General features: G+C 36.7%; 2 protein-coding genes across 2 annotated transcripts; one reads left to right on the forward strand and one right to left on the reverse strand.

The window, feature by feature from the left end:
• The first annotated feature begins 3182 nt into the window (after window positions 1-3182).
• Window positions 3183-7783, forward strand: LOC135623403 (NAC domain-containing protein 53-like). Its single transcript, XM_065126326.1, has 6 exons — window positions 3183-3781; window positions 3881-4081; window positions 5636-6400; window positions 6487-6628; window positions 6923-7349; window positions 7431-7783. Exons 1-6 carry the CDS (start codon window positions 3290-3292, stop codon window positions 7465-7467), a joined length of 2064 nt encoding a protein of 687 aa, XP_064982398.1. The 5' UTR covers window positions 3183-3289; the 3' UTR covers window positions 7468-7783.
• A 639-nt stretch (window positions 7784-8422) lies between these two features.
• LOC135623404 (superoxide dismutase [Cu-Zn], chloroplastic-like) lies at window positions 8423-13352 on the reverse strand. The gene is made up of 8 exons (XM_065126327.1): window positions 13006-13352; window positions 11635-11696; window positions 11520-11559; window positions 11199-11294; window positions 11081-11112; window positions 10848-10923; window positions 10638-10691; window positions 8423-8684 (listed from the first exon to the last, which is right to left on the reverse strand). The coding sequence occupies exons 1-8, from the start codon at window positions 13298-13300 to the stop codon at window positions 8656-8658; spliced, it is 684 nt and encodes a 227-aa protein (XP_064982399.1). The 5' UTR covers window positions 13301-13352; the 3' UTR covers window positions 8423-8655.
• Window positions 13353-14789: the final 1437 nt, after the last annotated feature.

The following is a 14789-nucleotide window of genomic DNA, read 5'->3' on the forward strand; positions in this document are numbered from 1 at the left end:
CCAACAATATCTAGTTTTATTGCATTCAAACAAGCAAATCAAATTAATTCATCTAACTCATAACAATGTCTTCAGTTTGCATATAATGATGGCAGCTTCTTCCTCATCTGAAATTGGATCTCTCTCCTTCTATAAAAAAAATATAAAATTTTAATTAACAAGATAATATTAAAAACAAGGTGTTGTTTATGGTTAACAAATTGTTAACCTTACCTTAAATGTTATCCACATCCACATATTTCTTTTTTTTTGCATAGTATTATTGTTATCTGTTGGAGTAATTATATCATCGGCTTTAATGGTGGTATTATCGACTTTATTATGCGACTTTATATTCTCCTTAATATTTGAAATGGTTTTATCCTTAACTTTATTCTTCTCCTTCATATTCTCCTCATAATTTTTAATGCTCTCACTAACATTTCTAAGAATTTCCTCTATATTTTCGTTAATTTTTTGTTCATACAAATTTTCTCCGCAGCCCAATTTTATCAACTTCAGTTTTTCTGATAGTTTTATCTAACTTAATCTTATTCTTCTTTTCAACACTACGACCTTTATTGAGCTGTGTCAAATACATAATTTATTTTTATTCTAAATTCTCCTCGTCACCAAGGAATTCAGTAATAATATTATTAAGCCCATATTCTACTATGAATGATAAAAAATGAATAGTTTGTAAATAAAATGATAATCAGCACATATTTAGAAGACAAATAACAGACAAAAAACCTAAATAGTCATTTCCTCATCAGAGTCATGCAGCGCTATAATTAAAGTTTCTAATGAGATATAATTCATTATCAAAGATGAGAAATAATGATAATACGGATTATCTAATGCCTCTGCCATCAAATTAATTGCATGATCTCCATTTGGTAAATAGAGAAAAATAGAAACATTAATCACTATGAATGATAAATGAACCCCATTGATTATAAACATGTCTTTTATATCCCATGGCTCCAGAATGCTTCATAAAGGTCCTCGAGAAAGAGCAATAAAGTTTCTCGAAAAAGAGCAAAATCTAGAATATCAATGAAATATCCAAATGGGGTACGCATCGGATTATCCGAATGATATTGTCTTAGTGAAATTGACACCAAACGACTCTCTACTATGCTTGGCGAGTGCCACAAAGAAGTATCAGATAAAACTACGACCATTCATCGTCCAAATTGGATAGGATTTTTCCATCACTTCCTCTTGATAATTTAGATGGATCAAAAAATTAATCAACATATGGAACTGTGATTATATGTTTAATAAATTTTCATTCATATATGAGAAATAATATAATTTAATAAATATGAAATAAAGAACATCCTCGATATTATCCTTTTTTTGCTTATGCGAGTATAGGAAGCCCAAAAATGACATGCCTGAAATTAACTAAAAATGAATTACTTTCACCTTGCTGTCATATTTCATTAATATATATATATATATATATATATATATATATATATATATATATATATATATATATATATATTAATGAATTATTTATATGAATTATCTATTTATATAAAATTTGATTTATGTTGAGAAAATCCTAGAGGGTTATTATAAGGGTATAAAGTGAGATGTCATGAACCAAGACATTATATGACCACTTTCTCTTAGGCTTCTTTCTTGTGGGAGATCCGAAATGAGGATCAAAGATGGGGAGGCCCTTTCCTTGTGACTATATCCTAAAGATCGAAGACGAATATGAAGATGAAGACGCCTATGTTAACGACGTAGATTACACATGAAGCTACAGTGTGAGGAGTTCAAATGTTGGTATTGCTTTAAGTGGAAAATATTATATTGTAGAGAAGACCATAAACGTAGAGTTCATAGGGCACTTTTTGTTTACGATTTAGGGTCTTGTAAACTTTTTTCTTGGTTTGACCTGAACCATTATCTATAAGAATAAATAAATAGGGATTGCTCTAAGAGCAATATTGATCTTTAGGAGCTTTTTTAGGTAATAGTCCATAGATATAAACAAAATTCGTGAGAATGAATATACCATAATAAAAATATATGTTATACTAAATACATAAAGAAATAGATGAAATTTAATGAGAATGGATGTCCCATAATAGAGAAGGATAATTTCACTAGAAATATCTATATTTTAGGAATTTCTCAATCGGTACCCATTGTTTTTTTTAACAGTACTCTTAATTTAAAATATCTAAAATACCCCTCACTAATTCTAACTACCAAATTTTCTCATCCATTTTTTTACCTATTTTAAATTGTTACAATGTTTTCATTTGGTTCATTTATACTATTTTTAATAATATTTATAATATTTTTATTGTGGCAATAAAAACACTATAAGTGCCATTAAAAAATATTGTAAGAGACATAATATAATATTATGTCTCTTTGTTGTCATTACTCATAGACCATTATCATATCATACTTTTAGGCTTGTAATTGATTTGGTTGATATTTATAATATTTTTAAATAAATTTTATAGTATTTTTATTATAGTAACCAAATACTATAACAGATCAATTTTTGAATTCTATTTGGGTACTTGGGTGATGTTGTTCCTAAACTATTATAAATATCTATTTAAATATTAAATTATTTTAGTATATTTTGATTTTATTTGACTCATTTATAATATTCTTAAATAGATTTTATAGTATTTTTATCATGATGATCAAGATACTATAACAAGTCAAAATAGGTAAAAACACAATAACAAATAAGATATTTTTTAAGGATAATTTAGGTATTTTTAAATTAGAGATATTATTTAAAAATTTAAAAATCAGAATACCGTTTGAGAAATATTTAAAATGGGTATTTATTATGTTATAATTCCTGTTTTTATGTCCTAATTTCCTGTCCTCGTATGGTTTGGTAATTAACGAAATGTCGAATAGCGAAGTGAAAAAATAGTAAACGGAAAAATCATAAATGTCCTCTCTGCGTATTCGCACCACTTGGTATATTAACACTAATCTTAAGAAACCCCGAGCTACGATCAGTAGCCCTTCTTTGCCCAGGATTCGGAAACGTCACCAGTTAATAGTACGTATGAAACCCTACTCGATGACGTGGAAGATTGTAAAACGTCCGATGAGGAGCCGCAGAACGATCGCGTACGAAAGACCAGTGGCGATAGTACTACTTTCTTTTCGCGCAAGTCTCCTCGATGGGAAGTGCCCCAAAGCCGTAGAAAGTTAATACGAAGAACAATCGAGAACCTCTTCCGTCCTTATACCTAATCCTTTGATCGAAACCCTCACAGAATCCTCCGCCGATCCCCGAATCGATCCGATGCCCCGCCGATCTATGAACGCCGGCAACGCCGCCTCCTCTGACCAGCTGCCCCCCGCGGCCGCGTCGAGTCTCGCTCCCGGCTTCCGCTTCCACCCCACTGACGAGGAGCTCGTCAGCTACTACCTAAAGCGGAAGGTCTGCGGCCGCCCGCTCCGCATCGATGCTGTCGCCGAGGTGGACCTCTACAGGTGCGAGCCCTGGGACCTCCCCGGCCGCTCCCGGATCCGCAGCCGCGACCTGGAGTGGTACTTCTTCAGCCCCCTTGACCGTAAATACTCCAACCGATCGCGGACCAACCGCGCCACCCCGCAGGGGTACTGGAAGACCACCGGCAAGGACCGCCCCGTCTGCCGTGGTCCCCGCGTCGTCGGCATGAAGAAAACGCTCGTTTACCATGCTGGCCGGGCGCCACGCGGCACCAGGACGAACTGGGTGATGCACGAGTACCGCCTCAAGGATGAGGAGTTGACCCAGGCCGGCATTTCGCAGGTACACGATGCATCGATCTTTTTTTTTTTGCTTCTGTTTAGATGAAATCAAGTTCTTCGGGTCGGTCGAGAATTGATTTTGGTATTCTGGGTGGGGAAGAATGCGTTCGTGGTATGCAGGATCTTTCAGAAGAGCGGTGCCGGACCCCAGAATGGAGCGCAGTACGGAGCACCGTTTCTTGAGGAAGAGTGGGAAGTGGAGGCGGATGATGCGGTAGTTTTAATGCCAGATGGTGGAGAAGATGATGTGTTTAATGAGGCCGCAGAACAGGAGTATTTGCACTTCGGTGATTTCGTAAAGGTGCATCAACCTGTAAATCTTGTTACTTTTTGGATATCTGCTGACTTCACATTTTTCATACTAACTCTTGATTATACTCCTTATTTTTCTTAGTCTACCATATATAAATTCTCATATGTGTCATCTGTATACTGTCATTTGTTCTAATCATTGCTAGCAGAAGCATGCTACTATATTATTATTGTTGGTTCGTATCTTTAAATATCTTTATAGAGCAATGCAGACTTCTACTGAGAAATTTACGCTAGATGAACTTGTAGCTTGTTTTTCATTTAAGTTCATGCCCTGGAAACCTAGGTGTACTTGTTATACCCTTCTGCACAAACTCTCTTTTAATTCATTCTGGTCAAACTCTTATTGTTTAGGTTTATTTATTTCTAAGCAGTGACTGCTTTTTCCTCCTAATAAAATAGATGCTGCCAAGTTCGTCACAAATGTCTGGTGGAATTGAACATTTTAGTGTCACAAGTAGCACAGCCATATCTAGCTATCAAATTGGTGGCCTTTAAAGTACTTCAAATGTGAAGGACAGTATGTTCAAAGCAGCACATCCATTGGATTTCTTCATAGTTTGAAGTTCATAAAGACTAGATGATTTGGGCAACGGCTTGTTTCTACACTTGTAGTCATGAATGAGAAATTTTAGGAAAAGTTGGAAACCTATCTTAGAGATACTAGCAGCAGCAAGGTTTCAGCCAGTCTTTCAACTATTATAAGTCAATAACACAGAGTGGGATATCATAAATTCATGTTTTTCCTAGAGTCATATTGAAGGAACTGGTAAAATCTTGAGTGCTTTGAGATTCCAAGGTCAACGACCTTAGGTAAGGGTTGATGTGGCACTTGAATGGTGCTTACATAGAGATGCATGGAAAGAACATGGTAAATTTTATGTTCACCATGTGCACATGGATGTCACATTAATGTTTCGTGGATAACATTTCAATATAATGTGTCAAGAATTTCTATGGCAGAACATGCAGGAATCATGTGTTACTTAAAAGCGTATCTAAACTTTGTAGCAGTTTATTAGAAATTTGGAACTTTGAAGGAGTATGCAAGTCTGAGAGTTTGGTGAGGCACATAGAAAATTGCTTTGTCAATTGTGCAAACTTCTTGCACACATCTTAGTACCAGCAGATCTGATGAAATTTATGTTATATTGTTTTGCTTATTTAATCAGATCTGATATTGTATTCTATGTGAAAAAGTAAGCATGGAAGAGAAAAAGTAGAAAAATGAGACTAACATATAGCATCACTGGTGGTTTTAATTACTCATTTTTGTTGATGTATGCATGAACAATTCTGGAATATGTTACCAAATTCATGATTTATCCTGGATCAATATGTGTCTGCAAAATTATTTAAAGATAACCTTGACTTAGTATAGTTTGTGCATTGTCTGTAGGAATTTACAAAATTTTCTAGAGATATCAAAATGAATACTTCATTTCGATGGAACTTGTTTGTTGTTGATATCTCCTGTTCCCAGGTGGTTTGGACAACATCTTTGTAATTTGCAATTTTACTAAATTTTTTGAATTATTTTCAGAATGTGGACTTGGAGAATCAACATGTGAATGCTTCCAACCTTGTGGCAGATCTTGATGAGGACTATGGTGGCCTTACAGAAGATGCCACCATTTTACTGGACGAGACAGTTGATGACACTAGTTTCACCAACATGGTTGAGTGTATTGATGAACCTGGACAGCAGATTAGCCAAACTCCCACTGATGACATGGGAAAGGAAACTCTCATGGAAGAACACACTCATAATCATAGTCCTCCAAATGAAAAGGATGAATATGTGGAGTTGAATGACCTTACAGATTCTGCAAATGCGACATACCCACTCAGTGAAGAATCTAGTTATCCCATAAGAACTTTCCATGCTCAGAATATGGATGGGATAGATGGAAATAGCAACTTGCAGAAAATGCTTGACATTGAGGAGTTCTTTGACACCATGAGCCAGAATTCTGACCCCTTGGAATCATACCAGATGACCTCGGCACAGGATAATTTCTATGTCCAACCAAATGATTTGAGTCCTGTTCCTGGTGGTTGCCCTTCGAGCCAACAGCTTCAAGAAAACATGGTATTCTGTGATGCACCTAGTGATAATCTAGCATTCGAGCATGAAAAGGATCAATTTACACACTCACCCATCGATGACACGTCTGGTTTTGAGATGATCGATGACTTATTGGCATATTTTGATGCCACTAATGATAAGTTATACTATGACACTATAGGTTTTCCAGGATGCTCAGAATGCACTAGTTCATCTGACAAGTCCAACTTTACTGGAGAGGTAAGAGCTGGCAGACTCTTAAATTTGTAGAAGAGCATTTCATGATGACTTAGATCGCTTATCTGTTCTCTTTCCATATACAATAGGTTTGTGATGGCAATTGCTCAACAAGCAAGGCACCAGCACAGGTGCCAGATACACATATTGTAGGTGGACCATCATCCTCAGCTTCATCTGTTGCTTGTAGTAAGACGGAGGGCAACCATGAGGATGTAACTGTTAAACCAGGTATGCATTACAACCTCAACAATAACATACACAAATTAGTGTTTCAATCACTCTGCAAATGATATAGTCGGTGTGCGAAAATCCCAAGTTCCTCCTAATGTCACTGAAGGCCCTTTGTTTTATTTCGTATCATGTTTTCCTGCTAAACATTGATATTCTCAGCTAGTTTGTGATTGGTTTCAAATACCATAGTAGATTATTTGGCGTTGGTTAGCTGCGTTATTGACTAATAGTAATTCAGCCTCAGTCCTCTACAGTTTAGTCCTACACAATTTCATCAAAACTCTGGTGCAGATGCCCACATGAAGGATGGAAATGACAAAACCATTTCAAAATGTCTGGTGAACATGCTGGGCTCGATCCCTGCACCCCCTGCATTTGCTGCTGAGTATCCTGCTGGCGCTGCAAAATCAATGGCACAGACGTCTGCACTCCACCCGACCAGCTCAATCCATTTCACGGCCGGGTTTGTTCACATCTGTGATCCCACGGTATCAGGAAGCGTGGGACACTGGTCATTGCAGAAGAACGGACATGCGAGCTTTATCCTTTCCTACAGGATGGCAGACAATGTATCCAGAAAAACTTCAGACTTTGTGCCTTCTTCTAAGAATCAGGTTGATGCAGTATCAGTTGTGCTTCGAGGTGGCTTATATGTTCTCTTCCTTCTACCACTGTTTCTTACAATCAGCTATAAAGTGGGGATCACTATATGTGGCAGGTAAGGTGGTTTTCTATATTTAACGATATGACACATGGATATAGTAGGACTAACACCAGTTATTTGTTTTTTCTTGTATAGGAGCTGGTTCAACAACAACACTTGGCATTACTTGTAGCTGGTTCAAGTCCTTGGAACCTCCTGATCATCCGTCCTTGATTCGAAACCAGTGGTGACTGTGCATGATGATGGCAGCAATAAGACTATTGTGGCCGATATAATAGTTCATCTGCATCGCGATGCTTGGAGAACGGTTGTTGTATCTTGGTTCAACCGCCGTGCTGTATTTTGGTTCAAGTACAAGAGATACAAATTCCTATATATATATATATATATATATATATATATATATATATATATATATATATATATATATATATGAACTTGTTAAACGTTTGTGCTAATATAGCCCAGGCAAAAGGGTTTGAACGGGATACCCCAACATAAAATAACTTATCCAACTGATTAAGATAGATAGTTCATTCGCCTTTTACATTTGGAGTATCATAGACGTTACAAGGCTCGGTTACGTGGTTGATCACATGGTATGAGCATGCTAATTGAACTAAGGTGAAACCCTGCTTGGGGGGGGGGGGGGGGGGGGGTGGTATTGAACTAAGGTCAAATTGCCTCTCCAAAGATTTTAGGAGTTACCTTTGCAGAAATCTTAGGCAAGAGGTTGAATACCTACAGAAAACACACATGGCTGAAATCTTCACTCCATCGTACATGTATGCTGGGTATCGTGCTTCTTAGGTGAGGTGGTATTGAATCGCCTACCGAAAGAAAAAAATGTCTGCAAGTAACAGCGACAAGCAAAAACAAATGAGTAATTTGCAGTCAGAAACAATTTTTTTTATGCTTGCCATCGAGCCAGTCACAAAATGCTCCAAGTGATGTACTTGCAAGTAACAGAATGTTTAAACCTAAGCTACTAGCTGCAAATGCACTCGCAGGCAACCAGACAGTCCCTCGATGAACATGACTTGCTTTAGCTCACAACCCTAGCCCAAAACTTGCTAGAGAAGCTGCACAAACTGGTACGACTCACAAACATGATTTGCACCATGAAAAGAATAATGCAGCTCAAACTGCAGTCTTGAATTTATTTTAAAAATCACAATTCATTATCCTAACCAGATTGATACTCTGATTATTAGGTGGCATCTTAAGATACAAAAAGGAAACAGTCTTTGTTTCTTATGCATATGCCCCAATGAAATGCTAGAAACCATTAGGTTCATCGACCTGGAAACAAGTTCCACTGCCTGCAAATGAACAAGCTTTTCTAGGATGTATGAAATAATTACTCGGCTGGAGTCAAACCAACAACACCTGCATAGATAACACATTGTTTAATAGAAAATAATTGTGCAAACTCATGAAAAATCTGTAAACAACTAAAACAGTTAAGCCAAATTAACCATTTTACATCTACACAAGCATCAGTATGAAAATCCTGCCTCTAAGGGTGCAACAGATACAATCAACTGGTGATGTCTGATACAAGATGTCAAAAAATCCAGAATAAAAATTACAAAAAGATTCAAAGGACAACGTGAATGCATGCTTGAATTCAAAATTTAAAGCACTGTTCCCCACACCAAAAACACACTAAAACTCCCACTGGTCCCCTTTGTCCTCTCATCTTGTTTACCTCTGAGTATTGACATACAGATTAGTAAAAATTGATTTATCATATTAACAACATTTTCTTTTTGTGCTCATTTACCGCTTTGGGTTATGATTCCAGAGTTCTAAAACTGCTTCTTATTTTACTTGGATGATTCATAATATTTACACCTCTGTCATCTAATTTTAGATGGTCAACTTGTGCGAAATCATTTGTTGCTTTCCTAATTATTTTACGAGATAAATTACACAACATGGAAAAGGTAATTATGAACCCATGCGTAATCTCTGTTCACTATCTCAAGATCTTCTTCCTCATTACTGTTCATCAATCAAATTACATCTCTCAAGATAACACCCTCAAGTTTATTAATCTTGAGACAGTGAACCACCACCATTTTTAGGCGCTCATTAGGATTGCATCTCTTAACTTTCTTTTAGAATATAAATGACAAATACATTGTCTACTTCCATGATAGCTTATTAGTGACAATGAGTTGTCATCCACAAGTAATCAAGGGAAAGGAATCAAGCAAAAAAACCTCAGCAAGGAGTCAGATATTTTTACTTTCTCTCAGCTCAGCAAAAATAAAATGTATAGTTCAACATATTTATCTTGATGCTTTTGCTCTAGTGTGCAAACAACAGCAACAGGATGCCTTTTATTTGAAATGAGATGTGTATATTATATGAAGAAGTTCCAATTAAAAAGACCAGCGAACATTTCAGTATTAGTCATATAAAAGAGAACTCCTCAAAGATTTCAAGTTCAAGTATGATGGTCTATCTAACTTCAATCGACCATCTCAATCAAGAAAGAAGTTAAGCAAGCAACCAAATGACATACTTTACCATCTCATAATGAATAATGAATAGTGAATTGGCTATCATATAATGACCCTGAAATGTGATTTTTCATTCTTCCATATAATGTAATCTTCTGCAGCAATTCTCTTGCATGGGCCAAAAATAAAAATGTCACCTACAATAACTTGGATTGGTACCTTGTGGCAACTAGGTTTAGCCATAAGTTGGTCATACATCTTATTATAATGAATAACAGATTCAAGTATGTCCCTGAAAGGTGATTTTAAATTTTTTATGAAACGTAATATCCCACAACAATTCTCTTGCACTGGTCATATATGAACATGGTACATTGGCAAGTCGTGGGACCCATTATTTCTTTAGGTGCATTCTTAAACAAGATAAATTCCAAGTCCTGTTTGTTATATTAGTCTGTTTTGTCTCTTTCCGGAGAAAATTTCATCCACCCTAAAAGGTTATAATGGACTAATAAGATTTTACTAACAGGAGATGTGTTACCCAAGACCAAAGTCTTGCATGTTCTTCTCTTGAACATACACAATTTTTTGTTAGATAATTCACAGTAGAGATTCGTGAACTATGGTGTTGAACCTCTACCAGGGTGGTGCTCAAAACTCCTAATTTCCTTGTAATATCCAATGCTTAAACACGAAAAGAATATCATTCAATTGTGACATTAAGGCCACTAACTGTAATTCCTACTGCCTTCTTCCTTAGTTTTTTCCAATAAGAGCTAGAAACTTCAAATGAAACTAAAATAACAACCAAAATAGCTAGGAAGATAGGAGTTCATTCAAGAAAAAGACAACATTAATATATATTGCATACCACATGCCAATCTTCCTCCAGCATTTCCAGTGGTAAGGCTAAGTTCATGACCACCTGGGGACACCACAGAGTAACGTGAAACTTAATCCAAAAAACAGAGGAAGGAAGAGAAATATTGAAAAGAAGGGACAACAAACACATGCTTCCATGAAGAACTCAGTAATTCATTATATACAGTAGTGAAAGAACTAAACATATACTAAGTGCTACCTTTTCCCAGATCATCCTCAAGTTCATGAACCACTAAGGCCCTGCCAACAACTGAATTCGGCCCAGACAAAGGTATCTATATATTCATCACAGAGAAAAATAAAAGAACAAGATAAGAATGCCAGGAACCAGCTAGTAATAAGATATGGGCCTAAATAAACATGAAAAGTGTGAAAAAAAGAAAGGACTGTGATACAGAGTAACAGAGACCAAGCAACCCATCAAATCCTGACCTGACTGTCCACCTTTGTTGCCTCAGCTACACCTGTAGTTTTGAAAGCAATATGCACTCAAAATACAACTCAATCAGCAATAAAGATAGTACAAAATGAAGGATGGATAAAAGTCTGCCTTCAGAGTTGGCAACTATGTTTCCCAGATCACCCGCATGACGGACTTCATCTTCAGGAGCACCATGTGTCATTTTGTTAGGGTTGAAGTGAGCCCCTGTCAGAACGAATTGGTGCTTAATTACAATGACAGAACATGAGATGACAGAAAATGTATAACAGAATCCTGGTTAACCAGGAGTTTACAAAGTCTATCCTAACCTGTAGGCATCATATACTATAGCATTAACTAAGAGTATCATTAGCAAATATGAGAAATATATCATGAAGTTTTATCATTTGCATATGTGAAAAATATGTGATACAAATGGCTAAGTTAAACCTGTTGAAATGCAGCCATTTGTTGTGTCGCCATACTCATGCTACAAAACAGAACAAGTAGAGCATGTTTAAAAGTCATTTATTTTTAGGATGAGAAATAGAAAGTAGTTACTCACTAGATGAAAACCATGAAGCCCGGGTGTGAGTCCAGTGACACGAACATTAACTGTTGTAGGACCTATTGCAGAAACATATAGACAGTGAAGTTTCATAGCAATGTCACACATGAACTGAAAGCAACAATCGAGAAACACTTATACATATGATCAACTTTATGTTATGACGGTAGACATTTGATTACAGAAAATATTAGATTAAATGGGGCATTCTATGTTGCTCCTTGCAACCTGAATGACTAGGTTCGATACACAAAGTAGCCTCTCTGCTTGTACTACGTATATTGACCCTCCTTAGCCCTTGAATTGGTGAGAGTCTCATGAGATGGGTTTTCCCAACTTAAGTATACATTCTGGGTCACCAATATGATACATGCACAAGAAACTAGTTTTGTTTCCTCAACAGAATGTACATCAACATTCAAATTGATTGGCCATAACCCTAGAAGAATAGAAATCTGGCAAAGAAAACTGTAAGTTAATATGGTGTCAAAAAACATGCATTTTCAACTTTTTTTCCTCATGAAATTTGATTGTTTTGTCTTCAAGCAAGGAAAAACTCAAAGCAAATTCAAAACATTGCACCAAATTAGGCACATTACAGAGTTATATTGATCAACTGAAAGACCAGTATTACAGGTTTAGTTCTTACTCAAAGCAAATTCAAAACATTGCACCAAATTAGGCACATTACAGAGTTATATTGATCAACTGAAAGACCAGTATTATAGGTTTAGTTCTTACTAAAACATTATTCGTGCACTCATCCCAGGTTTCCAACGTCAGTTTCATAAGAAAGAAACTTGTGCTCCAAAATTGTAGAACTACCTAAGGCGCATGCTACATAACATGAGTATTTTCTAGTGAAATTTCCTCAATTCATATCATTCAACACTTCAAATTTGCATAACAAATGTCCTAGAGATGTTTGAATTTGCAGGCATTTGAAAAGCTCCGAACCCTTTCTTTTAGAAAAAAAAAAAGCTTTCTACAAATCATCGATTTCATCCACAACTAAACAATACACCACCACCACCACCGTCAACAGCAACAACAACAAGTCCTAATGTTCCAACTGTTTGGAGCTTAGCTTAGGCAACATGCAGCTCACAGTGTAACAGGCAAAAATAATAATCAAAATAAAATCTAACCAACCAAAGACATGTCCATTGAAACAACTAAAAATCATCGTGTACCAATGTTATTAAACCCCTAAAACCCTAAAAGTGGAGAGAATCGAAATCAAAATATACTCATCCAAAGACATTGCCATCGAAACGACTCGAAATTACAGTAAGCATGTTATTCAGCTCTCCAAACCCTAAAAAGGAGAGAGAGAGAGAGAGAGAGAGAGAGAGAGAGAGAGAGGACCATTGTCTTCTTGGACGAGGGTGACGACGCCCTCGACGTCAGAGTTCCCCTTGAGGACGGCCACGGCCTTCTTGATGACGGCAACGACGACGAGGGGCCTGGCGGCGGCGGGAGAGGCAGAGGAGGCGACCTTGGGAAAGGAGAAGGGACGGCAGCGGAAGGGCTGGCCGAGGAGGGCGGAGCGATGGAGGGGGCGAGCAGAGGAAGCCGGCGGGGCAAGGTGGGGAAGGACAGCGGAGGAGGCGGAGAAGAGGAGGGTTTGGGCGGGCATCGCTGTGGCGAGTGTGGCTTGCATCAACCCGAAGCCGAGATAGGCTGCTCGACCAGATAAGGAGACGCTCTTTTATACTGCTACGTGTGTTCTTGGAGATGTCATTGAAGAACTTGTTTGTTTTATGCCAAAGAAGTATAAATGGTTTCACTTTGCATTGAGAATTTTCTTTTTATTTTAAAAAAAATATTACTATGAGTTTATCATTCTTATTTCATTATTTTACTGACATTAATATTTTTTTCAAATAATTTATAAAAAAAATGTTGCATCCAAACACCAATTTTATGTACACTTCTTGTGGTTATAACTTAATTTTGTTTGGTCATATACATTATTCTCAAATATGCGTCAAGACAGTTTTGGTATCTCTTTTGCATTTAATTGAAAAACCTACGGCTTACACATAAATGTCAGTGTAATTTCTTTTTATTACCTGCTATAAGTTAACTATAGTCAAAATCCTAAATTACAGAAACATCATTTATGCTATATTATATGATATATTAAAATTTGAAATAATAATTTTTTTATTTGTTATATGTATGTGATAGGAGAAATATACTCAACAAATGATAATGACAATACACGTGATAGTTTGGTTAGCATAAGAGAGACAAGACTTTCTACCAAAGTAGACACAAGACTAAAAAAATATGAGTTATCTCCTCTCACGACTCACGTGGATAGGTCCAAAAGACAACAATTATAGTCTATCCATTTGAAGTCTATTTCGTAAGACATTCTTTTCCTTTTACTCGATATAAAAAATTATTTTTGATATAATAATCAAAATAAAATATTTCTTTTACTATTTGTACTCATCTATTTCTGGACTAATTTGAACGTTGGAGGGATTAGGTTAGGAAATCCACACATAACCTTGGTCTTCATGCAAGTCACCTTCGGAGCATATGGGCACATTTGCCTCGGACCTCAGGAAAGTTCCAAAGACACCTTCGCAACATCTCATCCTTCCTAAGTACGTAGACTCAAGCCACGTTAGATTGATTAGGACGTCATTGATTTTTCTTCTAATATTTTGGCACTAAAAAGGAGAGCCCATATCATGGGAATATTAGCCCACCAATCTGTTCAATGAGTACTTCAATAAAAAAGCTTCGCCCTCAACCCATAGTACCTTCACTCATAAAGGGCAATAGCCAACATTTTCAAACCTCAAGCTTCCGCCTCAAATCCTGTTGTAATATTAGAATCTATTTAATGACCGAGACCTCTCTCTTTTAGAGATAACCCGACCTATATGCTCATCTCAACCAAGGTCTTTCTAAACCTCACTCAATAAGTGTAGACATCGATGGGAATGATATAGACCATCACCTTGCTCTTACTTCAATTAGTTAGTTGACGATGCTTCTTGCCCCACCAAACCTATAGTCCCACCAATGCCCATCGAGATTTCCCAACCCAATGTGGCATCGACTCCCAAGAACACTTGAAGCCTACTAAACTACTAGTGGATGGGAGACTCCAATCCTCGATCGTGGAGTTT

This window comes from Musa acuminata, chromosome BXJ2-9 (genome assembly GCF_036884655.1).
Source record: "Musa acuminata AAA Group cultivar baxijiao chromosome BXJ2-9, Cavendish_Baxijiao_AAA, whole genome shotgun sequence".
Taxonomy (NCBI): Eukaryota; Viridiplantae; Streptophyta; class Magnoliopsida; order Zingiberales; family Musaceae; genus Musa; species Musa acuminata.